This window comes from Macaca mulatta, chromosome 3 (assembly GCF_049350105.2).
Source record: "Macaca mulatta isolate MMU2019108-1 chromosome 3, T2T-MMU8v2.0, whole genome shotgun sequence".
Taxonomy (NCBI): domain Eukaryota; kingdom Metazoa; phylum Chordata; class Mammalia; order Primates; family Cercopithecidae; genus Macaca; species Macaca mulatta.
This window is the reverse complement of record NC_133408.1, coordinates 80,710,799-80,738,167: the sequence shown is the minus strand read 5'-3', so window position 1 is coordinate 80,738,167 and position 27,369 is coordinate 80,710,799. Positions and strand designations below refer to the sequence as shown.

The 27,369-nt window shown below is 42.5% G+C and overlaps 1 protein-coding gene across 1 annotated transcript in view; it reads right to left on the bottom strand.

Moving 5' to 3' along the window:
• Positions 1 to 27,369, bottom strand: part of PKD1L1 (polycystin 1 like 1, transient receptor potential channel interacting) — a 189,582-nt gene that overhangs the window by 86,502 nt on the left and 75,711 nt on the right. The window contains 9 exon segments of the mRNA XM_077998175.1: positions 1,506 to 1,663; positions 1,779 to 1,889; positions 4,248 to 4,475; positions 5,321 to 5,533; positions 11,684 to 11,740; positions 12,861 to 13,056; positions 20,830 to 20,941; positions 23,036 to 23,156; positions 24,433 to 24,575. Of these exon segments, the coding sequence (XP_077854301.1) occupies positions 1,506 to 1,663; positions 1,779 to 1,889; positions 4,248 to 4,475; positions 5,321 to 5,533; positions 11,684 to 11,740; positions 12,861 to 13,056; positions 20,830 to 20,941; positions 23,036 to 23,156; positions 24,433 to 24,575 (1,339 nt within the window).

Below are 27,369 nucleotides of genomic sequence, written 5' to 3'. Positions count from 1 at the left end.
GAGGTAGCCTGGGACTAAAAAGGGTCAATGTGCTTAATTCCACAATGCCACCAGGTCTCTTAGTAAAAACTCCTACATAACACTTTCACCCTGCATCTCATTAAAAACAAACACTTTGGCCGGGTGCGGTGGCTCACACCTGTAGTCCCAGCACTTCGGGAGGCCGAGGTGGGTGGATCACCTGAGGTTGGGAGTTCAAGACCAGCCTGACCAACATGGTGAAACCCCATCTCTACTTAAAAATACAAAATCAACTGGGCGCGGTGGTTCACACTTGTAAGCTCAACTACTCGGGAGGCTGAGGCTGGAGAATCGCTTGGGAGGCAGAGGTTGCAGTGAACCGAGATTGCACCATTGCACTCCAGCCTGGGCAACAAGAATGAAACTCCATCTCAAAAACAAACAAAAAACCAAACCAAATAACAAACACTTCAGTAGCAAACAAGTACAAGAACGGCCAGCATAGTCTGTAGGAATAAGACAAACAGCACTGGCTACACGTGGTTAGGGAGGGGCACTGTAGCACACACACATATGTTTGCATGTTTGTATTAACTTTTTACCGTAAACTGTTTGTAGATAAAAGATAGCAACACAAAGCTAAATAGTAGTCTTAGTAGTTAGACTCAGAAATTCCTCAGAACTGATTTAGTTTTTCTGCATGTGACTTAAAGAAATAAATTAAAATCCAAACTCTAAGCAGATAGCCACTTTTAGACATCGAATGGTTAGCTAAGTTGGCAGAATGAGGGTCAGGCCAATAAGCAGAGATTAAACTGTGTGCTAAGGGTGGTGTGGACAGCGCCTGCATAAGATACAGCCTTGTTCACGAGAACCCTTTAATCTAGTTGAGATGCCCACCTAACCAACCAGGAGGAGTAGAACAGTGAGCATCTTTGCCACATAGACTAAACACACGGGGACTCGGAGAAGGAAAGTGATCAAGGCCCTGCCCATCCAGACCTCCAGCCAACTCTGCAGACTGTTGGTTTCCATTAGCACCTTTGCTGTAGAATTTCAAAGAATCTTTTCAATAGTCACTTACCTTCCCAATAGTCAATTACCTTCCCAGGTAATTTATTTATTAACTGAGGCCTATACAAGTCTCGTGAACTCAACATCCCTGAGAAAAATAATTATTTTATCAAGTTTTCTTAGATATATAAATTTAAACACATTTTTTCCTTTCGGAAAAATAAAAAAAATCTAGCTCAGACCTATGCTGAGAGAATTAGATTTCTAAATGAGACTGTATGCATTATCACTAATAATTATAATGCTTCTCACTCTAATAATGTTAACAAGCAGGAATCCAAACTCAAAAACCAAAGTCAGGAAGCTTACTGTCTGAGCGGCAGAATAGATAACAATTTCTTTAAACAATAAGCCTTATTATTGCTTTAAAAACACAATTTAATTCACTGATTTTTTTTCACAAAACATTCCTAAGGACAATATGTCTTACTCCAATCTCATTCTCATTGTAGCTGTCACCATCTACACACCTTACTAGCAACATGACAGGAAATGCCCTTGTAACAGGTTTGGAAAATTCAATTTCTATCCGTAGAGATTCCTGCGGGTTTTCAGAAAGCTCAGTGAACTGATGGAGATTCACTTTATCCCGAAGCAATACAAATGCTGTTTTATTTCTCCTATTATCCTGTCATCAAAAAGAAAACAAGTTAAGCAAAATTTGCCTTTGGTAAAACAAACACATTAAAAATCAGCCAGCAGAGCCTAAATGAAGCAGAGATACCGAGAAAGGCTCTCCTTACCAGGCCATCTTCCTCCCCAAACTCGACCATCACGGGTTTCCTTAGCCACTGCCAGTTGATGGGTCTTCTGCTGGAGCAGGTATAGAGGTTGAGGCCCACAACTCCACCAATCTTGGGGAACAAAGACCATCTCAGAGCAAATGACAGCAAGCAGTGGACTTAAGTGAGAAAAGCAGCAAACTAAAGTATCGTGGTGCTGTATTACACTTACATAAAATTGTATGTCTGATATTAGAGGTTAGCATACAAAAATAAACCAGTTTTACTAGTCAGGATGGCAGGATTGGAGTGGATACAATGCTTCATTTGCATCATTCTTATTAAAATCAATTATTTCTAAAGTATTTTGAAGTATTTTTTATTTTAAAAGCTATTACAAAAGAAATATCTGCTCATTGTAGATAATCAGGAAGGTATAGAAAAGTATATAGAAGAGTGAAGAACAGTTTTCTATAGTCCCATTGTTCAAGCAAATCATATTTCAGGATGTCGAGTATCAAATTTTGCTATGTAATAGAGTACATATTTGGCAGACAATTTAGTCGTCTGTATCTATATATAGAGAGATGTATACACACACACACACATATATATATATATTTTTAACACGGAGTCTTGCTCTGTCGCCCAGGCTGGAGTGCAGTCGTGTGATCTTGGCTCACTGCAACCTCTGCCTCCCGGGTTCAAGCAATTCTCCTGCCCCAGCCTCCCAAATAACTGGGACTACAGGCGTGTGTCACCACGCTCAGCTAATTTTTGTATTTTTAGTAGACACGGGGGTTTCACCATGTTGGTCAGGTTGGTCTTGAACTCCTGACCTCAGGTGATCCACCCGCCTCGGTCTCCCAAAGTGCTGGGATTACAGGCATGAGTCACCGTACCCAGCCTCAGTTGTCTATATTTTTGCAGTCTTCCCAAATTACTAAAATTCCCTAATTGACATAATATCAATTAACTGTATATGAACTCTATCCCTATGTTGAACACTTAGGTACATTTCTATTTGAGTTATCATAAATAATGTTGTTTTGAGTAAATAAATAAGACAAGACATCTTGCTCTGAACAAATCTTTTCTCATTTCCCCAGCATAGATTTTTACAAGTGTAACAGTGTAGGCCAGGTTGTTGCTGGATGCCTAGTTGACAAAGTGCTTTCCAAAAGGTCACACTGACGAACGCCATGGTTTACTCACTGCACCTCCACAAGCAGTAAGTGTTTTTAAGTAATTGCACTTTTGTAAGTTAAAAAAAATCATTTTAATTTGTGTTTTTTATTGCTTGTTAGTTTGAATTATTTTCATATGCTGATTAGCCATTTCCATTTAAAAAAGCAAATGCTGTAAAAGATGAGCATTTTTTGACCAAAATAAGATGTATCTCATTAATTTGTCCATACATCCATCAGACATTTGTTGGGTCACCAAATGAGCCACGTACTTGAGCCAGACTGGGCTCTGGGGCTACAGAAATATAGAGAATCCTTGCTCTCTGCCCTTCCAAACTCGCTTACGGTGACCCTGGGGTAATTCACAAAGCTTCCGAGTGGATGTCTACAAAATTGCCAAGTAGCTGGGACAATCCTCCCTGACTTCCCCATCCTCACATCCCCCTTTCACTGTGGTCCCCTGTTTCTCCTGACCTCCCAGGGAGCCAGGGGCCACCCTGCAGTTTCAGCCCAGCTGTGCCTCTCCGGTGAGCAGGGAGGATGGGGGTAAGCACTGCCATGTCCTCAGCAACCCCTTCTTAAGTGTCATTCAGGTATACTCCACATTTGATGTTAGAACCATATCTTCATTGATCTAAAGACAAGATTGGCTGGGCGCGGTGGCTCATGCCTATAATCCCAGCACTTTGGGAGGCTGAGGTGGGCGGATCGCGAGGTCAGGAGATCGATACCATTCTGGCTAACATGGTGAAAACCTGTCTCTACTAAAAATGCAAGAAAAAATTAGCCGGGCATGGTGGCAGGCGCCTGTAGTCCCAGCTACTCAGGAGACTGAGGCAGGAGAATCGCTTGAACCCAGGAGGCGGAGGCTGCAGTGAGCTGAGATTGCGCCTCTGCACCCCAGCCTGGGTGACACAGCAAGACTCTGTCTCAAAAAAAAAAAAAAAAAAAGACATGATTGGCCACAATGCTTGCATAATCACTGCATCACATGCTGCAACCCCCCAGAGCCTTCTGTTCTCTAACAATGGATTAGAAGGCCTCAAGGAAACACCGAATGGGCCCAGTGACCCAGATACAAGTGACATCTAGTTTTGCCAGGAGTTTTCTGAAGAAGCTAATCTTCTAAGAGGAGTAGAGTCAGCAACATGTTCTAAGTGGCCCCTCTTGACACTCAGAGGGTGCAAACACGCAAAAATCAGGTGCAAATATGCCAACCTAGTCTCTTTTTTTGTCATTAAAGCCCAATTACTGCAAATTTGAAATGGTCATTAGAAGTAGCAGGTCATCTGTCAGCTTGTACCTGCCCAGGAGCTTGGCCCCCTGGATATGGGTTCTTCTTGAAGAGTATGAGCTGGCTAATGTAGCATGGGCTCTGTGTCTCCGCCCCAGCAGGATTGTGCCCAGCAAGGTCACCAGGTAAATGCACCTGGACAGATCCCAGGCTCTGGACAGAGCTCTGAAGGTTGTAATGAAAAAGCGTCCGGAACTCCATCTGCCCAGTGCTAACGTGGTTCAAAGGGAGACAACCCTGAAACACAGAGTACAGGGAGTGGGGTGTTTATAACACAAATGTGCGAACTGTCTTGAATCCAGACCAGGGGAGAGGGGAAAAGTAGTTAAAAAGATAGCCCATCTCAAGTTAGACTGGATGGCAGGAAGCAAGAGCGCAGGCCTTAGGACTCAGTGCTGGGTACGTAGGCAACGAATGTTCTTAAACACTCGTGAGTAATGGTGATGATTATTAGTAGGTTCAGATAGACTATTTACTTGCTAATTTCCCAAATGTTACAGTAGCCGTCAGTTAAATAAACCAGCAAGACTGGAGAGGGATGCTAAATTGGCAGGAGAGGAAGGCCAGAAGCCTATTCACTTACTTCTTCTTGAAAGCACTGGCCATTTCATAAAGTAAAAATAAAAAAATCTCAGAGACAATTTCCAAAGTTACCAGAGCAGAAATAAGTAAATAAACTTTGGCCTTTTTAAGCAGTTATGTATCAGCAGGGCTACTTTAAGAATTACTGTGTGTAATAAATCATTTGCATTACTTCACATCATTCCTCAAAAAAAACCCAGAAAGTATCCTGAGAAATAATGTTTCTGAGTCAAACATCCCAAGTATCCCAGATGAAAACCTACCAAAACAAAAAAGGATAAAATAGAAGCAAGGTTTCACTGGAAACCTTATACTATTACCATGAAATATTTAAAATTCAAAATGAAAGTCTCCAAATACGAAACTGCCACCCAGAAAAATAAACACAGTACTTCAGAAACTGATTCTGTTTTTGGTTTTGAGAAGCAATTACAAATACAGGTTAACATCCTGGGAGAGGGAAATAGTATTTTTATGGATGGAGAAAAAGTGTGACTTACCAACAATAAATCTGAGATAACCGTAATTCCTTCTTCATGTAGATAGCCTTCCTCCTTCGAGTTTCCTTGCTCAGAGACTTCCCAGATTCTACATATGAGACCGATGAGTTCAAGCCTCACTCCTTTGTCAACCACAAATGGCCCTGAGGACTGGCCCTGAGCAAGGAGCGCCCGGGTATATTTGAAGATGAGAACTGCACTCATAAAGCTTAGCTGCACGAACCAAAAAGATGTCAATAAAATGCTTCACGGAGTATGATGCATATATTCTTGCCTCTTTGATTATTATAAGGAATTAAAATGATTGAACTACGGGCCAAGATAACTGGATTTAAGTCCAGGTTTGTCTTTAGGTGATTATTGGCCAACTTCCTAAGAAACAGGTTGCTTTCTGATATTCAGTCTCTTGACCAAAGGAAAGTAAATGGCCTCTAATGATGTTACTTGGTTTAAACCCCAACAACCACTTGGCAAATCCCTTCACAAATTGGCCCCCACCTCCTCCCACAGCCTTCTCCCTCCCCATTACCTATGTGCATTCTAATCTCAAGCCACCTGAATCTCTTATTGTTCCCAAAGAATTGAGGCTTTTTCTTGATGGCCTAGAGATTCCCCTACCTGCAGTACCTTTACCTTCGTTTGGATTAGCAAAATCCATCCTACTTTTCTCTCTCTCTTTTCCTTCTCCTCTCTCTCTCTCCCTCCTTCTCCCTCTCTCTCTCTCTCTCTCTCTCTGTCTCTCTCTGTTTAGAGATGGGGTCTCACTCTGTCCCCCAGGCTGGAGTGCAGTGGCACAAGCGCCACTCCCTGCAGACTTGAACTCCTGGGTTCACAAGATCCTCCCACCTCAGCCTCCCAAGCGCTGGGACTACAGACATGCCTGGACTTATCTTGATTTTTCTGAACTCTTAATGTAGTCCCCTTTCAAATCTACACAAAAGTAGAGAGAATAGTATAGTAGTATAATATGCCTATCACCCAACTTTAACAATTATTCACTTGAATATTCTTTCTTCTATTCTCTACTCAACTTTTAAAAAATATTTAAAAGCAAAAAGCAAATCTCAGGTATTATTTTTATCCATGAACAATTTAGTGTGTAGTACTGATAGATGAGGACTCTTTCTAAAAACATGCCCACAATGCCATTATCACATCTAACAAAACTATGATTCTTTACTATGTTTTTTTTTTTTTTAAATCTGATACAGAGTCTCGCTCTGTCACCCAGGCTTGAGTGCAATGGTGCGATCTCCGTTCACTGCAACCTCCGCCTCCAAGGTTCAAGCGATTCTCCTGCCTCAACCTCCCGAGTAGCTAGGATTACAGGCGTGCACCACCATGCCCAGCTAATTTTTGTATTTTTAGTAGAGACGGGGTTTCACCATGCTGGCAAGGCTAGTCTGGAACTCCTGACCTTGTGATCCGCCTGGCTTAGCCTCCCAAAGTGCTAGGATTACAGACGCGAGCCACTGCAGCAGGCCCTACTACATATCTTTTAAAACCAACCTCAAATGTCCACGAGACAAAGTCAGCTGCACCACTGCTTGTGTTTGTGCAGAATTTTGTCATTCTCCTAATCATAGGACTAAGCATATTTATTGAAGTATATCTGTTTGCAACTTCATTCATCGATGCTTAAAACACAGACTAATATTTTTCTTCTTTGTACCCTAGAAGCTCCTAGCAATTGCTAGATAATGTGTGTCCATGAAATGAAATTGAGATTCTGTTTTTTATTGGCCATGCTTATTTAACCACAATGATATCTAATGGCTTAGATATACCTTTTAAAATCTAGTTCTTTCACCAACAATAAGGTTACACTAGTTTGGAAATGCATTTAAACCACTATTAAAGGCCCTTTACATGAGGTAGCTTATCATGGATATTAGGACTTAAAATGAAAGAACAGTATTTAAATTAAACAAATGCTTTAAAGAATATATTATGCCCACTTTCACAATGCCTACTTTTTGGACCAGAAATATCAGAAATGGTCACTTTAAGAGGACAATCATGTTCGGTTTTATTTCCCACTCTGAACTAAGAACTGTGGCAGAGCCTGGGGTTCAGAGATGCACGAGAGAGGGACAGTGACGGGAATGATTTGCTATCTACCAGATTTGTGCTCTGGAGCTTCATGTAGGGTCATCGCTGGGAAGTAATTCCATTTTCCAGGTCCCTCGAGTCCAGGCGAGGCCATGTGTGCTCACCAGGGGAAGGTGAATGCAGCGAGGTGTGCACCTGCAGGGCCACATGGCTGACAGGCAGCATACCTTCTCCATGCACCATTCCCCTGACTTAGGAAACCACAGAGTGGAGGTGTTGGGGGCACAAGATGGATGGGTCCAGAGTCCCTGAGTCACCACGAGGGAGACCACCCACTGAACACCTGCTGTGGAATGTGTGCGGATGAAGAAAAAACATCGGTTGTATTCAGCTTCTGGGATTTCAGGGTTATCTGTTATAGCAGCTAACGTTATTTCAACTAAAAACTTAACTGTATTAAGTTTGTGTCTTAAGAGGCTAAGCAGTCTAAAGTTGGAAGACAGATGTACAAAAAGAAATTACAAATCAAAGGTGTTGAAGTGCTAAAACAAAGTCACATACAAATTTGTCTCAAACAAAATGAACTCTGCCTTCAGATCTTTGTGAAGATTTCATGGAGAAAGTGGCATTTGAATCTACCCTTGAAGAGAAAGTAATATTTTTTCCAGGGGAAGAAGTAACCTGCTCCAATTACGGGAAAACATACCATTTCAAGGACATAAGGGGCATCCTGAATCCTGCACAGTGAAGCTGCCTATGTTGGGTTGCGTGCACAATGAGGTGCAGAGAGTCAGGTAAAAATGTATGAAGTCCTTGTATGATACAAAGCACAATCGGGCCGGGTGTGGTGGCTCACGCCTGTAATCCCAGCACTTTGGGAGGCCAAGTCGGGTGGATCACCTGAGGTCAGGAGTTCGAGACCAGCCTGACCAACAAGGTGAAACACTGTCTCTACTAAAAATACAAAAATTGGCCAGGTATGGTGGCGTGCACCTGTAATCCCAGCTACTTGGGAGGCTGAGAGAGGAGAATCGCTTGAACCCCGGAGGCGGAGGTTGCAGTGAGCTGAGATTGCACCACTGCACTCCAGCCTGGGCGACAGAGCAAGACTCTGTCTGAAAAATAAATAAAGAAGAACAATCGGATTTTGTCTTCAAACTACTAGAAAGCCATCAAGTATTCTGAACAAACAGATGATATGACCCGTTGTGTTGTTTATGAAGACAGCTAATCAGAACAGAGGAGAATGATGATGTTGTCCCACCTAGACTGGAGATTGTTGGAGCTCAGCGGCCCTCAGTGAGGAGGGAGGAGGGATGGAAGGAGGACAGGGCCATCCAGCCACCTTTCCTGTATCCATTCCCCATCTCTCCTGAGCTTCTGCCATGTGTCACGTATATGGTATTTCTGCGCCAAATAGGAAGGTCCCTGGTATCAGGGAGTTGACATTCCAGTGGGGGAAGACCAGCAATAAATAAATAAATGAGATAGTTGCTGTTGTGAAAATATTGAAGGAGATAGCCTGTAACAGGAAGGATGACTTCAGATGGTGGGTCTAGGACAACGTCTCTAAGAAAGCAGCATTTGTGCTGAGAGTCAATGAAAGGTCAGCTCTTTGAGAAGTCAAGGGGAGGGCACTGCAGGAAAAGGATCAAGGCAGTACTCCTGGAGGTTGGCTAGGAAGGGGGAGAAAAGCCAGGAGAGGAGGACAGAAGGAAAGAAGGAGCTAGACACTGCAGGTGCATAAGATGTTTGGTTTCTATTCTGCACACAATGAGTAGCCATGGGGTGTGCTGAGCAGGAGAATGACACTCACTGACTCAGGCTTTTACAATGACTCGACTGCTGTGTGTAGCATGTATTCTAAGGTGACCTAAAGGAGGCAGGGAGGACAGGACAGTGAGAGAACGTGCCAGCCTGGATGAGAAATGACATATGCTTGGATTCAGGTGGGGGGCAGTAGAGGTAGGAGAGATAGAAAGATTCTAGCTATGTGTTTGAGGAAGAACAGACAAGACTTTGTTATAAGTGAATGGATGAGGGGAAGAAAGGACTCTGGTGACACCTGGGCTTTAACATGGGATTCTGCATGGACAGTGCTGCCTTGTCCCGGGCTGAGGAAAGTAGGAGGAACACAGGGTTAGAAGAGGTCGGGGGAGGAGCCCACTCTGCCATGCTGGGTCTGTGCAGTTTTGGCCCATGTGGAAATGAGAGCGTATAGTTATACGTGTGTGTCTGGGGTGCTTGAGTCAGGTTCGGGTTGGAGGTGTAGGATGTAGAGTCCCTATCAGATGGATGTAAAGTGGAAGGAGTGGATGAGATCACATAGGGAGGAGGTGTGGACAGAGAATCTAGGTGGCCCAAGACAAAGCCCTGAGACACTGACCACGTAACTGTAGATGGGAGGAGCCAACAGGAGTCAGCCAAGAAGGCCAACCAAGAAAGCATGTCATGAAGCCAAGAGAACAGTGTGCCCTCCAAAGCAGGGTGAGCCCCACAGAAAGTCCCTGGGAGGGAGAGAATGGGGAGCAGAGGGTATCCAGTGGATTTGGCCAGATGGAGATCCGCTATGACTTTGGCAGGAGCAGCGGCAGTGTGGAGATGGAGATGGAAGCCAGAGTTCGATTATCTAAAATATATGAGAAACCAGGTGTGGTGATGCGCACCTGTGGTCCCAGGTCTTTGGAAGGCCAAGGCAGGAGGATGGCTTGAGTCCAGGAGTTTGAGGCAGCCTGAGCAACCCAGTGAGACCTCATCTTTTAAAAAGACACACACACAAGAGGCAACAAGTATAGCCCACAGCAGGCTCAGAACTCACTTTTTAAATGCTCTGCTGTGAAGAGGAACATGAAAGTTAAGTGGAAGCTGGAAGCAGGTTTGATTTCACTGGAGGGATTTTTTTTTTTTTTTAAATAAATGAGATTCTAAGCATGTGCAGGATCATTCAGCAGAGAGAAGTGGAAGCAGCAGCAAAGAGTGGAAATGAAAAGAGATGAGCTCCGGAGAAGGCAAGGTGGGCAGGAGCAGGACTGCGCCGCCGGCAGCCACGCAGGTTGGACATTGTCTAACGCTGGGGCACCCCTCACTCAGACTGAGATGAGGGACAATGAGGGGAGCCTGGAGGAGAGCTCCACACAAATAAAGGGAGAAGCCCATGCAGGGACTGGAGATTCCTTCTATGGTGACAGAGCATGGCCACAGTTAGGTTCACAGACTGGAAGTAGATGAGAGAATGACGCGTGTTCTTCTCATCTCTCAAGCAGCAATGCAGGCATCAGCTGACGGGCGGGAAGGTGTGCCAGAGACTTAAGAAGAAGAGAAGATGTGACGAAGGGAAAACCCAATGCCATGTGTTACCAATAAAGAACAAGCCCCTTGCCAAAAGTATTCATAGCATGGACAGTATGTGTTCTCATCCATTTCTACTTTGGGATTCCAAATTTCTTTCTTTCTTTTCCTTCCTTCCTTCCTTCCTTCCTTCCTTCCTTCCTTCCTTTTTCTCTCCCTCCCTCATTCCCTTCCCTTTCTTTCTTTCTTTCTTTCTTTCTTTCTTTCTTTCTTTCTTTCTTTCTTTCTTTCTTTCTTTCTTTCTTTCTTTCTTTTTCTTTCTTTCTTTTCTTTCTTTCTTTCTCTTTTTCTCTCTTTCTCTCTTTCTTTCCTTCTTTCCTTCTTTCTTTCTTTTCTTTCTCTCTTTCCCTTTCTCCCTTTCCCTCCCCTCCCCTCCCCTCCCCTCCCCTCCACTCCACTCCACTCCACTCCACTCCACTCCTTTCCTTTCCTTTCCTTTCCTTTCCTTTCCTTTCCTTTCCTTTCCTTTCCTTTCCTTTTTTGACAGAGTCTCCCTGTGTCGCCCAGGCTGTAGTGCAGTGGCACGACCTCGGCTCACTTCAACCTCCACCTCCTGGGTTCAAGCGATTCTACTGTCTCGGTAGAGTATTTCTCCTGAGTAGCTGAGACTACAGGTGCACACCACCATGCCTGGCTAATTTTTATATTTTTAGTAGAGACGGGGTTTCACCATGTTGGTCAGGCTGGTCTCGAACTCCTGACTTCGTGATCTGCCTGCCTTGGACTCCCAAAGTGCTGGGATTACAGGTGTGAGCCACCACTCCTGGACTGGATTCCAAATTTCTATATTCAAAATATCTGAGATGGGCTTTGCTATTCAGATGAATTCTTAAAGGAAAAATAACATTTCTAATCTAAGTGTCAAAATATGATTCTGGACAGTATATTTTTCAAGAACTGATTATGTCCCTCAAAACTATATAAAATATCAGTAAAATATTCTTGGGAAAAAATTGCACTTACCTTATTAGAGAAGCTCACGAGGTCCCTCAACATAAGAACAGAACCAATCATTTCTTCCTGACCAGGAGAAACAACAGCAAAACAAAAAGAAAATGCAGGGAGAGGAAAATTAGCTTGTTTGGGTTAAAGTTACATTTTGCCTATGTAGAAATAGCACAGATTCCCTGCTTTTTGGCCAAGAGACCAGTTGGAGGCAAGACCTTCTGTAGAGAGACCATTACTGTGGTGTCCAGTTTTCCTGGAAATCCAGCATCTCTCCTCAATGTGCCCCCGGATATCCTCAGCACACCCCACCAGGGAACTGACACGAGGGCTGATGAAATAAGGCACAGAGCTAAGCAACATTTCTTTCTTTCTTTCAGATGGAGTCCCGCTCTGTCGCCCAGGCTGGAGTGCAGTGGCATGATCTCAGCTCACTGCAGGCTCTGCCTCCCGGGTTCACGCCACTCTCCTGCCTCAGCCTCCCGAGTAGCTGGGACTACAGGCCCTTGCCACCACTCCCAGCTAAATTTTTTTTGTGTGTATTTTTAGTGGAGATGGGGTTTCACTGTGTTAGCCAGGATGGTCTCGATCTCTCGACTTTGTGATCCGCCTGCCTCGGTCTCCCAAAGTCCTGGGATTATAGGCATGAGCCACCACGCCCGGCCAGAGCTAAGCAACATTTTTAAAAAGGGTCAGGAAGAATGAGAAAAAAATTACATCAAGTGAAGTAATTGTAATTGTAATGAAATAGGATGTATTCTTTGTAGATGTGAATATTCTCTATTGACAATGATAAGATAGCAGTTGCAGAAATTCTGTGAGCAAGGACAGTCACATTTGAATACATGGTGATTTCTTCAGAAGTTGCACACAATCGTGAACTTAACTCTCCAAGATAAAATCAGACTGTTTTACATAAGTTGTACTTAAACAAACTTTAGCAGAATTATCTGTAACAATGATTGACTTGGTCATTCTCTCTTTTATAAACCAGCAGCATTCATTTGTGATATATATCAGCTGACTAGAGAGACCACAGCCATGTATGGGAACTGAGCTGGCTGGCCCTCTTGGTCTCATTTCTTGCCTGTGTTTCATAAGCATGACCACTTGCTAGTGAGCCAGCCAGCCAATCAGGAGCCCTGCCACTTGATAAAGGTTTACAGACACAAGCTCACCCTGCTCTGGGTCATACCTGATCTACAAAAGCTAATTTGCATACTGAAGAAATTAATGCATCCTGTATTCGTGACCATTGGTTGCAGGAGGCAGTTTTGTCCTCCTTAGACAAGCGACTCAGGATTCTGGTGATCACAGTGATGTAGTTCCTGATTTCTGTGTAACTCCCCATCAGCTGGAGGGTAGACAGGTTTTTCAGGCTGGAATTATACCTGAAGGAAACACAAGAGTTATCATTACCGTTCCAACACATGGCGAAACTTTTCACCCTGCCTCCAACAGTGGGATGGGATTTGTTGCAAAAATACCTCTTGGACAGGTCAGGGTAGAAAGAGAATGATGCAAAGGAGAATTGGTCTGTGCAACGGAAACTCTAAAAAGATGCAGTAAGCCATAATATAAAATTTTACAAAAACTCCTTTTATCAGAAGTAAAAAAGGCACAAGAAACCAGCTACTAATATAGAAGCATCATGGCAAGTGAAAGAACGTATTCCAGAGCCAGACAGAGATACCACCGTGCTACAGCTGGCCAGAGTTTATGACTCTGGGTTTCAATAATTGGGTATTTATTTACTTTTTTACAAATAGCATACTTACTTGCACTGGAAAAGATAACACAATATTGTGAAAAGAGGCCTATGCATGTGGTCAAAGGCCAGTTCCAGCCCTTGCTCTGCAATTTATCTGCTGTATGAGCTCAAGAGTATTGTTTAAGAGAATAAATGAGCCTCAGTTTCCAAATATATAAAATAGAAATTTTCATCTGGACACATCGCAGTGGGTCATTGCAAGAAGTAAATTAATTAGAAATCATGTTCTAATTGATTAGAAAATGCATCATGGGCTCTATACACATATGTTTAAGCTCACCCTTGACCACTAAGTGATTCGTGGAGACTAAAACCCTACGAACCCAAGCTAAAGATAAAAAGAACAAATAAATCTGAGCAGAAACATCACTGGCTGCACAACGAGGGGAAGTATACTTCACAGAATTCATCTTGTCAAACTAATAAACATATAAACCAATGACCAAACAAGCAAAAAACAATGACCACAAGCCCAGGAAAAGGAGGCAGGCCAGTCCCCAGAGTGGCTGCAACATATTATCTAAAATGTCCAGTTATCAACGAAAAATTATGAGACATCCAAAGAAACATTAAGTGTGACCCAAACATGAGAAAAATAAGCAGGCAATAGAAACTGCCTGTGAGGAGACTCAAATGTTGGATTTAGCAAGGACTTTGAAACAGCTATTATAAACATGATTCAAAGAATGAAAGAAAAACATATTTTTAAAAATCAAAGGAAGTTAGAACAATGATTAGTCAAATACAGACTATCAATAAAGAGATAGAAACTATAAATTTATAAGTTATAGAGAGAACCAAATGGAAATTCTGAAGTTACATATATAATAATTATAACAAAAGAGATGTTTAAAAGTAAATTTGAGAAAGAATCTAGAAACTTCAAGACAGCAATAGAGATTATAAATAACAGGAAGAAAAAAGTAGGAAGAAAATGAATAGCAACTCAGAGAAATGTTAAACAATTAAGTTCATGAATTACCTTTTTCTCTCTCTTCTTATTTAAAAAGCCATTCCATAAAAACATTTCTATAGAGCAGTACTGTCGGGCCCATAACACACAGAAATATAATATAACAAGAACACAAAGGCCAGGCGCGATGGCTCATGCCTGTAATCCCAGCACTTTGGGAGGCTGAGGCAGGTGGATCACCTGAGGTCAAGAGTTCAAGACCAGCCTGGCCAACATGGTGAAACCCCATCTCTCCTAAAAATACAAAAAATTAGCTGGGTGTGGTGGTGTGTACCTGTAATTCCAGCTACTTGGGAGGCTGAGGGAGGAGAATCACTTGAATCCGGGAGGCAGAGGTTGCAGTGAGCCAAGATCATGCCTTTGCACTCCAGCCTGGGTGACAGGGCGAGACCTCATCTCAAGACAAAACAAAATAAAACAAAACAAAACAACAACAACAACAAAAAACACAAATAAAGGAGGTGGGAATAAAACTATATATTTTATTATATGTAAGAATAAAGAAATGACACTAGATGGTAACTTAAAGCCACAGGAAGACATGAAGACAAACAAAAATACTAAATAAGATTAATATACATTAAAAGCAATTTCTAAAAACATATTTGTGCTCTCCTCTCCAGTTTATTTAAAAGACAGAAAACTGGCCAGGTGCAGTGGCTCACACCTGTAATCCCAGCACTTTGGGAGGCCAGGGTGGGCAGATCACCTGAGGTCAGGAGCTCGAGACAAGTCTGACCAACATGGAGAAATCCCATCTCTACTAAAAATACAAAATTAGCCAGGCATAGTGACGCATGCCTGTAATACCAGCTACTTCAGAGGCTGAGGCAGTAGAATCGCTTGAACCCAGGAGGCGGAGGTTGCAGCGAGCCAAGATTATGGCACTGCACTCCAGCCTGGGCGACAGAATGAGACTCTGTCTCAAGAAAAAATAAAAAGACAGAATATTTTATAAAACCATAATTATAACATTGGACTGTTGGGTTTGTAACACTGATAGATGTAACATACATAATAATCATGACACAAAAAGGGAAGAGGAAATGAATCTATAGAGGAGTAAAGTTTCTACATCTTGCTGAAATTAATATAAATTTGAAGTAGTTTCTAGTAAGTTAAAGTGTATATTGTAAGCCTGAGTGCAACAACTAAGAAAATATCTAAAATACATACTTAATAATCATTAAAGGAGTGAAAATGGTATACTAGAAAATACTTAACATAAAAGGAGGCAGTAAAGAAACAGAGGAACAAAGCAATAATGAGACATGTAAAAAATAAGCAAAATGGCGTGCATAAATCCATCCAACCACATCAATAATAATATTAAATGTGAGTAGATTACATGAGCCAATCAAAAGGCAGAGATTGTAAGACTATATACAAAACCAAGATTCAACTATATGCTGTCTACTGGAGTCTAGCTTAGGTCCAAGGATAAAATTAGGTTGTAAGTAAAAGGATGGAAAGAGACATGCAAACAGTAACAGCAAGGCATGTAGAGTGGTTATATCTATACCAGACAAAAAAGAAATCAGACAAAAACAGATAGTAGCAATAAAGAGGGATATTTTCTAATGATAATATAGGTAAATTCATCAGGAAGATTAAAAAATTGTAAACATACAGGGACCTAACAATAGGTTCCATATACATGAGCAATAATGGACAGAACTGAAGGGACAGACAGAAAACTCAAAACAATAATACTGTTAATAATGGATAGAACCATTAGGCAGAAAATCAACAAGGATACATAAGACTCAAACAATAATATAAATCAATTAGACCTAACAGACAGCCATTGAACATTTTAGCCAACAAAATCAGATACATATTCTTTTCAAGTGCACATGGGACATTTTCTAGAATACACCGTATAGTAGGCCACAAACAAAACTCAATAAATTTTAAACTACTGCTATTATACAGAGTATATCCTCTGACCATGATGGAATTAAATAATTAGAAATCAATGACAAAAGAAATTTGGAAAATTACAAATATGTGAAAAAGTAAAAAATTCTCCTAAATATTACAATCAATGGTTCAAAGAAGAAATTGCAACAAGAATTACAAAATGCTTTGAGATCAATAAATGAAAACACCAACATTCTAAAACACATTGGGTGCAGCTAAATCAGTGCTGGAAGAGAATTTAAAGATATAAATGGCTATAAAGAAGATGCCAAATCAATAATCTAATTTTTCACCTTAAGAAACAAAATTTAAAAAAAAAAAAAAAAGAAGATCAAAGTAAACCAGAGCAAGCACAAGGGGAAAAAATAATAATAAAAATTAGTGTAGAAATGAATGAAATAAAGAATAGAAAAACAACAACAACAACAACAAAAATCAATGAAGCCAAAAGCTGGTTTTTTGAAAACATCAACAAAATGACAAATTTTTAGCTAGACTGACAGACAAAAAATAAGAGAGAGAAAAAGAGATCACTTAAATTACTAAAATCAGGAATAAAATTGATCTTTACTACCATATAGAAATAAAAAGGATTATAAGAGAACACCATACAAAACTGTATGCCAAAAAAATTAGAGAATGTAGATGAAATGGAAAATTTCTAGAAAGAAACAAATTACTGAAACTGACTCAAGAAGAAACAGAACTCTGAATAGTTAAGATACTGAACTAGTCATTTCAAAATTTCCACAAAGAAAATGCCAGATCCAAATAACTTTGCTGGTAAATGTTTATAGAAGAATCACTACCCATCCTTCACAAAATCTTCCAAATATTTGAATGCAAAGGAAGCTAGGTGTGGCGGCACACACTTGTTATCCCAGCACTTTGGGACGTCAAGGTGGGAGGATTGCTTGAGCCCAGGAGTTCGAGACCAGCCTTGGCAACATGATGAAATTAGCTGGGCATGGTGGCATGTGCCTATAATCCCAGCTACTTGGGAGGCTGAGGTGGAAGGATGGCTTGAGCCTAGGAGGTCAAGGCTGCAGTAAGCCATGATCGTGCCACTGTACTCCAACCTAGAAAACAGATGGAGATCTTGTCTCAAAAAAAAAAAAAAAAAAAAAAAAGGAATACTTCCAAATTGATTGGGGCCAGTATTATTTTGATAGCAAAACCAGACAAAGACAACACAGGAAAAGAAAGACAACTACAGGCCAATACCTTTTATGAACATAGACAAAATTCTCAGTAAAGTACTAGAAATCAAACCTAGCATGCAGAAAAAGATGTATACATCATGAACAAATGGAATTTGTTCCCAGACTGTAAGAGTGATTCAACATCTGAAAATCAATCAATTTTATATAACTTGTGTCTTAGTTTGTTTGTGTTATTATAATAAAATACCTGAGACTGGGTAATGTATAAAGAACAGAAATTTATTTTCCCAGTTTTGGAATCTGGGAAGTCTGAGATCAAGACACCAGTAGGTTCAGTGTCTGGTGAGGCTGCTCTCTGCTTCCAAGGTGGCACCTGTTGCCGCCTCCTCCAGAGGGGAAGAAGGCTGTGACCTCACATGACAGAAGGGACAGAACAACAAAAGGGGGCCTAGCTAGTTCCCTCCAGCCATTTCATAAAGTGACTAATTTCATTTATGAGAGCAGAACCCTTATGGCCTAATCACCTCCTACAGGCACCACCTCTTACTACTGTTGCATTGGGGATAAAGTTTCAACAGAAATTTTAGAGAGGACAAAAACATAACAAATTAACAGACTAAGGTACAAAAAACATATAATCATCTCCATAGACCTAGGAAAAGCATTTAACAAAATCTAATACTTTTTTATAATGAAATACACACACAGGCCAGGCGCGGTGGCTCACGCCTGTAATCCCAGCACTTTGGGAGGCCGAGACAGGCGGATCACGAGGTCAGGTGATCGAGACCATCCTGGCTAACCGGATGAAACCCGTCTCTACTAAAAAATAAAAAAAAACTAGCCGGGCGAGGTGGCGAGCGCCTGTAGTCCCAGCTACTCGGGAGGCTGAGGCAGGAGAATGGCATAAACCCGGGAGGCGGAGCTTGCAGGGAGCTGAGATCCGGCCACTGCACTCCAACCTGGGTGACAAAGCGAGACTCCATCTCAACAAAAAAAAAAAAAAAAAAAAAGAAGTACACACATAACAAACTAGGAATAGAAGAGAACATCCTCAACCCGATAACGGTTGTCTATGAAAGGCCTCTAGCTAATATTTATATGAAGTGATGAAAGACTGAGTGCTTCCTCCTTAAAAACAGGGAAGAAGACCAGGATTTCCACGCTTGTCACTCTGTTCAGCACTGAACTGGAGGTTCTAGTCAAGAGAATTAGGCAAGAAAAAGAAATGGAAGGCATCCAGATTAGAAAGAAAGAAGCAAAATTATCTCTAGTGACAGATGACATGATCTTATATACAGAACATCTCAAGGAATTCAGTGAAAAACCATTAACACTAACAAACACATTCAACAGGGTTATAGGATACAAGATATTCCCCCCCAAACAGATGTATAGACTTGACAAATCCCTATGAAAATCCCAGCTGGCTTTTGTTTTGTTTTGTTTTTCTATCCCCTTCAGCAGGTGTCTGGAGCCCCAGTCTGCCCCAGCCAGAGCAAGGCTGAAGAGGCTGGCTGGCACCAAAGCCATTGTGCCATGCCTGTGCTGCTTTGTTTTTGCAGAGATTGGCAGGCTGATTCTAAAACTCATATGGAAATATGAGAGACCTGAAATACCCAATCTTGTAAAAAGAACAAAGTTAGTGGGTTCAGCCTTTTCAGTTTCAGAATTTACTACTAAACTATAGCAATCAAGGCAGCATAGTACTGGTATGAAGAGAGACATTTAGACTAATGGAATAGAATTGAGAATCAAGAAACAAACCTTTTAATTAGGTTATCAATTATAAAAATACAGATAACCTATATAAAAATGGGTAAAGTACTAAGTAGACATTTCTTCAAGGAAGATATACAAAGCACACGAAAAGATGCTCAGCCTCATCAATTACTGGAGAAATGCAAGTCCAAACCTTAATGAGATACTACTTCATACTAACTAGAACAGCTGTGAACAAAAGGACAATAACCATTGTTGGTTAGGATATCAAGAAACTGGAACCCTCACACATTGCTAGTGGGAATATAATGGTGCAGCCAGTATGGAAAACAATTTGGTAGTTACCGTATGACACAGTGTTTCCACTCCTAGTTACCTACCCAAGGAAAATGAAATCACATACTCACACAAAAACTTGCACATAAATGTTCATAGCAGTGTGATTCATGATAGCCAAAAAGTGAAAACAACCCACACATTCATCAACTAATGAATGAATAAATAAAATATGGTATGTTCAAAAACAATAAAATATTATTCAGCAATAAAAAAGAATGAAGTGCTGATACATTCTACTACACAGATGGAACTTGAAAACATTCATTCATATGCGAAGCGAAAAAAGACAGTTACTTAAGATCATATGTTGTATTATCTCACTTACATGAAATTTTCAGAATTAACAAACCTGTAGATATGAAACAGATCTGTGGTTGTCTGGGGCTGGTGGGAGGAAGCTGGGTGGTGGGTAAAGGGAGTGACTGTCAATAAGTCAAGGTTTTCACGGGATGAGGAAAATTGTCTAAAACTAGCTTATGGTGAAGGCTGCATAATTCAATAAATTATTAAAACCAAGGAACTGCATACTTTAAATGGATGAACTATGTGGAATGTAAATGATATCTTTAAAAACGGTTTTTAAAAGAGAAGAAATTGAGGCCAGGCGTGGTGGCTCAGGCCTGTAATCCCAGCACTTTGGGAGGCCCAGGCAGGCAGATCACGAGGTCAGGAGTTCAATACCAGCCTGACCAATATGGTGAAATCCCATCTCTACTAAAAATCCAAAAATTAGTTGGGTGTGGTGGCGCACACCTGTGCGCTTGTGTCCTAGCTACTCAGGAGGCTGAGGCAGGAGAGTCACTTGAACCTGGGAGGCGGAGCTTGCAGTGAGCCGAGATTGTGCCATTGCACTCCAACCTGGGCGACAGAGTGAGACTATGTCTCAAAAAAAAAAGGAAGAAGAAGAAGAAAGAAGAAGAAGGAAGAAGAAGGCAGAAGAAGAAGAAGAAGAAGAAGAAGAAGAAGAAGAAGAAGAAGAAGAAGAAGAAGAAGAAGAAGAAGAAGAAAGAGGAGGAGGAGGAGGAGGAGGAGGAGGAGGAGGAGGAGGCGGCGGCGGCAGCAGCTTTACAGGCTCTGAAGCACCTGCACAAATGCCATGCAAATATGAGTTAGCAGGAGTGCAGTGATAGCACCCGGACTTTTTTATTTGCTCCATCTTGAGAAGATGAGTTCCTGACACGTTTTTGACACTTGTTAACAACTTGGGGGACAGCCAACTCTGGAGGAAATACAAACAATGGCTAGGATGTCTGTGTGGCATTGTGTTACTCACAGGTCCTCGGCCAGACAGTCATTTCCATGGTAGCGGGGCAGCACAGTCACCACCACAGTGCACGGCTGGACCTTGGAGCCTTTTCCATCTGTGATTTCAGTGGAAACCATGACTGTGAAGGAACATGTCAGAAGAGGGTCATCTTGGACATGTGGGTTACAGAGATGCTTCTTCACACACAGACAGCATCTTCTGGATGACTAAAACTGTGACAAGTGCTAGAAAAGGGGCCAGGTTCCGGGCCACAAGGAGCCCAGGGAGTGAAATACAAACTCGGCAATGGACCGTAAAGGCTTGGGGTTATAGTATGACTAGTCTCTAAATGATATATAGAAATTTAACAGGCCTAGAAAAAAGGCGAAGAAGAATTCTGACAGAGGGGACTTTTTAAAAGACCTAAGATCTGTTTGGGGGACCCAGGAATTCCTTCATGTAACAGGGGTGCAGGGCTGTAGTGAGGAGACCTGCAGATCAGGCTCAGGGTGCAGGTGATGGCCAGATAGTGAGGGTCACAGGTACCGTCATGGGAACCACACAGAAAGATTGACGCCCAGGTGTGCCCTGCGTATCTTCATAACAACATTCTCAACCTGAAACCCAGTGCCAAGGATTGGGGACTTAATTTTGGAAGTCAGTGCTTCTCAAGATGTGGTCTATGGACACTTGCAGCCCAATAGCCAGGAATCTTGTCTAAAAGCAAATTCTGCACTCCATTTTCCCCCCATGATTCTGAGTCAGTGGATACTAGGTAGGCCCTGGAGGCAGTAATTTTAACAAATACCCTTAACAGATAAGGTTGGTCCTATGCACAGACATAGAAAGTCTAAGAGAAGGAGCAGTTTTTAGGCAAGACTCCACTAACTTTGACAAGCTGAGTCTGTGCCATACTCACTCATGCAAAAGACAGGACAAGAAAAGGTGTGCATTATTTACTATATTGTATTTATTTTGCTTATGTTTGCCCCCTTATAAATTTTGGGTTCAGGTATTCATAGGAATTGACTGTACTGATACTGACAATTATAAACAAATACCATGGTTGTGAATGATTTGAGTAACATCACTAACCCTGACACTGCTCCGGGACTGTGACCTAAAATTTGGTCTGTAAATTTATGTTAAAAAACCCTTACTTCCAACACAGAGCTGAGGCCCTGGCCCAAGGTCCTTCTCCTGGGACATTTGCTCAGCCTAGGTCTCACATAACCCTGTATGCAGCTTGACTTCAAAAAAACTCAAGATCAAATGGAGTATAAAGTCACTGTGATACAAAGCAGAGCATGATTATGAAGATCTCAAAATGCTCTGCTCAGAAGTTTTTCTCAATATAATTGACTCGTATCTACAAGAAGGTGCAAGTATTTCTAACTGAAGGTGACAGGCAAGGTCTCACGAAGAAGGGGGCACTTCAGCTTGGCTTAAAGGAGAGGTGAAACTTAAATAAATCAGGTGAATGAAGTAGTTCAGACTTCAGGCTTAATAATCTTACCAGCCCAAATCAAAGAAACTTCTAGATCAGCGACTCTCAACCTTTCCTGCACGTCAGAATCCTCCAGATGTTTAAAAAATAAAACAGAAATGTAAAAAGTCACCACCCCCTAAAATTTTTATTTAACTTGCCTGGGGTTGTGCATGACAAGACACCTTCCTAAATGGCTGCATGTCTCTTATACTCAGTTGAAACCAGTTCCAAGGGACTGGGTTAGAAGTGACCACAACCTCAGGAACAGGGTCAGAGGAGAAAGTTGTCAACACTGGGGGATTCATTTTGTTTAGAGGTTATGTTACTAACATACTAACTCAACATTCATTTACCCCACATTTTGTTCCTTAGCGGAATACCTTGATTCGGTTTTATCTATAATAAATGCAAGATTCACCAGATATGACATATTTCTTTAGTAAATAAGAAATGCCCTGATTTTAAATATCTATATATGAAAAAACATTCTCTGGCATTTTATCATATACAGTATATTTCAGTTAAAATTTAAGATATAAAAAAACTGATTTAATTTATTGATATTACTAATGTTCTTTCTGCACTAAAAGGTAGGTAGTCAACCTAAACTGAAAAGCATTAAACTGATCAAGGTGAATACATAATTTTATTTTCTAGACACAGTTCAGTTTTTGAAAACCAGGAAAAAAGGTTTAGAACTCTAAGTTGGCACAGCTAGTGACCCCAGCTGGCACCATGGCTTACCTTTGTAATTGTCCAAGTGCTCACCAGCTGGCAACACAAAATAATACTGGCTGTCTCTCCCATGGTACAAAGTGTGTTTGGAGGCGTTTCCTATCTGGTAACTAAATTCATAATGGAAGTCCTACGATCCAGTCCATGGGAGCAAAAATAGTATAAATGAACACACTGTGAATGACATCCCAATACACACACACGTGCCTGAGCCTTCATTGCACCAAGGATGTTCTTCACAGCCAAGAAGAAGGTGACAGGTAAGCAGCACTCCCAGCTGCCCAGAGCCCTGGGCCCTGCAGGGCTCTCCGTTCCCCAAGCCCAAAGGGCTCCTCGAACAGCACTGAGATTCTTCACCAGTGTCTGTGTCCTCTCCTTGCCCTGGAACCTCCCCACAGTCACAGATCACACTGTCACAGCCCCCTCAGGGTGAAGGGCCCCAGTTGCCCTTCAGCTTCCCCACTGCTGGGCATCACACAGCAGGAGGAGCAGGAGGGAGGGGTGGGGCTGCCTCAAGGGAAGGCCATGGTCTGGGCTGTCTGGAGGACAAGGGTGGGGCTTCCTACAGAAGGGGTCAGGCAGAAGGGCAGGGAGGTCAGTGTCCTGGCTGAGAGGATGGAGAGGGCAGTGCCAGGGTCGCAATATCACAGGCTCCTGCCCTGCCTGCTCACCACCTGAGGAATCCATCTTTTTTATTTTTTTGAGACGGAGTCTCGCACTGTCTCCCAGGCTGGAGTGTAATGGCGTGATCTCGGCTCACTGCAACCTCCGTCTCCTGGGTTCAAGCAATTCTCCTGCCTCAGTCTCCCAAGTAGCTGGGATTACAGGCGCCCACCACCATGCCCAGCTAATTTTTGTATTTTTAGTAGAGACAGCGTTTCACCATGTCGGGCAGGCTGGTTTGCATTCATCTTTTTAAATCCATCCTCTCATTTCACCCTCTCAAGACCCTGAGCAACAAAATCACAATGGTCTTCTCCATGGCTCAGAGAAAGAGTGAGGGTAAGTCCGTGTTAGAGATGTGACCTGGGAGGGAAAGGGCCAGGCTCCTCTCCTTACTTTGGGTCACGTGCCTGCCTTTTTCTTCAGGGTAGCATTAACGGAGGCCCCTGCTCTAACCAGGCTTCAGGGCAGTGGATGCACTGCCACGTCTCCTGGTGAGCAGGCCCTTGTCTCTTTGTGAAATTCTGAACCTTCTCAACCAGGGGGCCACTTTGCACTCCTCTCATTGGTGGGTGGGGAAGTCCATTCATGCCTAACCAACTTTCCAACATTCAACTGCAGGCTGAATTCCTTCACAGGTAGGAAGGACGTCGCTGTCCATTCCTACAGCACCCGTGATTGCTGTGACTGCCAGGTGCCACTGTCTGGGGTCACTCAGGACAGACATGGGGTTGTCCACGTACCGGTTTTCCAGACATGCAGAAGACACTGAAGACGGTGTGTGCCTCCAGACCGTGGTGGGGTTGCACCTGACAGACCATGTCCCGCGGAGCCGGGTTGACTGTCAAGTATAGCTGAGTTTTACCCAGTAAGCCGTGCTTTGAAGCTAAAGAGAAAGATGAAGCAGGGGTTTCACCCATGATGGAGAATTACAGCAGCATAGGATTAAGTTTTTATAGATAAACCTTATAGCAGGGATTCTGAAAGTAGGGTCCCCAGACCAGCAGCATCGGACTCACCTGGGAATTTGTCAGAAATGCAGATTCTTGAGCCCCACCCCAGACCTGCTGACTCAGAAACTGAGACTCAGTGATAGTTTTCACATACGTTAGGGGATTCTGAAGTGCTGGGGTTTGAGAACCACTGCCTATAGCATTCATTAATCTAACAAACATTCACTGGGTGGGACAGGTACTATCCTAGGCCCTGGGGAGACAGAAGTGGCTCCCTACCTGGGAGTCACATGGCAACCACCCAGACAGAAACCAAAGCCTAGGGGAGAGATGACGCTGACAGACCCATCACCCAGCAAAGCAGACTCTCTCCATTGTCTTGGATTCTTTCAAAACCGTAGCCACATACACACATAAGTACAGCTTAGTTGAATGTATAGCACTGATACAACTTTATATATTTATTTATTTATTTATTTGAGACAGAGTTTTGCTCTTGTTGCCCAGGCTGGAGTGCAATGGCACAATCTTGGCTCACTGCAACCTCTGCCTCCCAGTTTCAAGCGATTCTCCTGCCTCAGCCTCCCGAGTAGCTGGGATTACAGGCATGCGCCACCACGCCCAGCTAATTCTGTATTTTTAGTAGAGACGGGGTTTCACCATGTTGGTCAGGCTGGTCTTGAACTCCCAACCTCAGGTAAATTGCCCGCCTCAGCCTCCCAAAGTGCTGGGATTACAGGTGTGAGCCACCGCGCCAGGCCTATTTTGTTTTATTAACTATATTAATATCATAACTATTTTCCATGTTGACATAGAGCATTCAAAATCACTATTGTGAATAGCTGCCTAAGATTCCATGGAACAGATATACCCAAATATGCATAACTATTATCCCCAACAATTAAACATTTTGCTTATTTTTCCATTTTCTGTTATTATTGATCATCCCATAATGATTATTCTCATACATATAGTTTTTAAATGTTTAATGTATTTTTCTTGAGATGGATTATAGAAATGAAATTTACATGTCAAATGGTTTAAAATCTTGATGATCATCATCCTCATCATAACAGCAGGTACCATCTATCAAGCCTCTGCTACATACCAGATGCCCTACTAGACACTGTTCTTGTATTATCCTATCTAACAGTCGCATCAACCGTGGAAGACAGATCTCATAACAAAAGTAAAACCCAAGAGAAAAGGATGATGAATCCTGCCTGGCTGACCAGGGAAATCTCCACAAAAGAAGACACATTTGAGCTAGCAGTCTTGGTATATCAGTCTTATACTGGGCTTAGGAAGAGATGTGGGGAAAAGAATGGGCATTCCAGCCAAAATAACCAGAGGGAAAGACTTAGAGTCACTAGAGGGTCTGGTGTTATCCAAAGAGCATGGGAAGGGAGGGCAGCAGTCAGTGAGGGTGTGCAAGGCTGAGGGACAGGAGGCTGATGGGAGACCTGGAGCCTCAGTGCACACCTGGCAGCCAGCCAAGGACACTGACCAGGTCCGTGGGCCATGGAGAGGCTCTCAGGTGTCTCCTGCGCCAGTAAGGGATATGGCTCAGCTAAGAGAACTGTCTTTAAACTTATCACTTAGGCAAATTTCAGAGGTAAAAGAAAGAGGTCCAGCCAAAAGGCAAAAGGTATTTGTTGAAACCAAAGCAAACGCTGCCCGTCTTGTACCCGAAGCAGGGACCCAAGGCTAGTTGTTAAATGCTAAATGTGGAAGGGGCAGGTGTTTATAGAAACTGTGAGAATCAAGATGAGCCTCAAGGAATGTCATTGAGTCCAGCCCAGTCAGTTCTCAGGAGAAAGTGAACCTCGAGTTTCCCACTTGCATGACACAAGAGTTCACATAGAATTCAAGTTTGCAAATTCCTGGTGGGTTTTGACTAATGCAAAACTGTGGATGTTGAACCAAACCTATCCATAGATAAAAATTGTTGGCTGGGCGCGGTGGCTCATGGCTACAATTCCAGTGGTTGGGGAGGCCGAGGCAGGTGGATAGATCACTTGAGGTCAGGGGTTCGAGACCAGCCTGGCCAACATGGTGAAACCCCAACTCTACTAAAAATACAAAAAATTAGCCGGCCGTGGTGGCAGACAGCTGCAATCCCAATCCCAGCTACTCAGGAGGCTGAGGCAGGAGAATTGCTTAAACCTGGGAGGCGGAGGTCACAGTGAGCTGAGACCGTGCCTCTGCACTCCAGCCTGGGCAACGGAGTGAGACTCTGTCTCAAAAACAAAACAAAACAAAAAAAAATTGTTAAGTCCACTGTGCTTGTCATATGGAATGAAAACCTCTAGAAATGGGGGAAAATGTCTACCAGTTCCCCTAAACGATGATCTCAGATTGAGATAGGCATGGAAGTGCAAGAAGGAATGCAGAGCAAGGGTAAGAGGAGGCTAGGCGGTGAATTTCAATGAACATCAGCGGCACAAAACAAGCAATAACACCTTTCTAGGGTTTAAATAGAGAAAGGGAGAGAGATTACGGACAGATATGCAGGAAAGCAATCAACTTGTCCAGCTGTCTAGCATAAATAAGAGATATATGTAATTTTTTTTTTTTTGAGACAGTCTTGCCCTGTCATCCAGGCAGGAATGCAGTGGCACAATCTCGGCTCACTGCAAGCTCCACCTCCCGGGTTCACGCCATTCTCCAAGTAGCTGGGACTATAGGGGCCCGCCACCACGCCCAGCCAATTTTTTGTATTTTTAG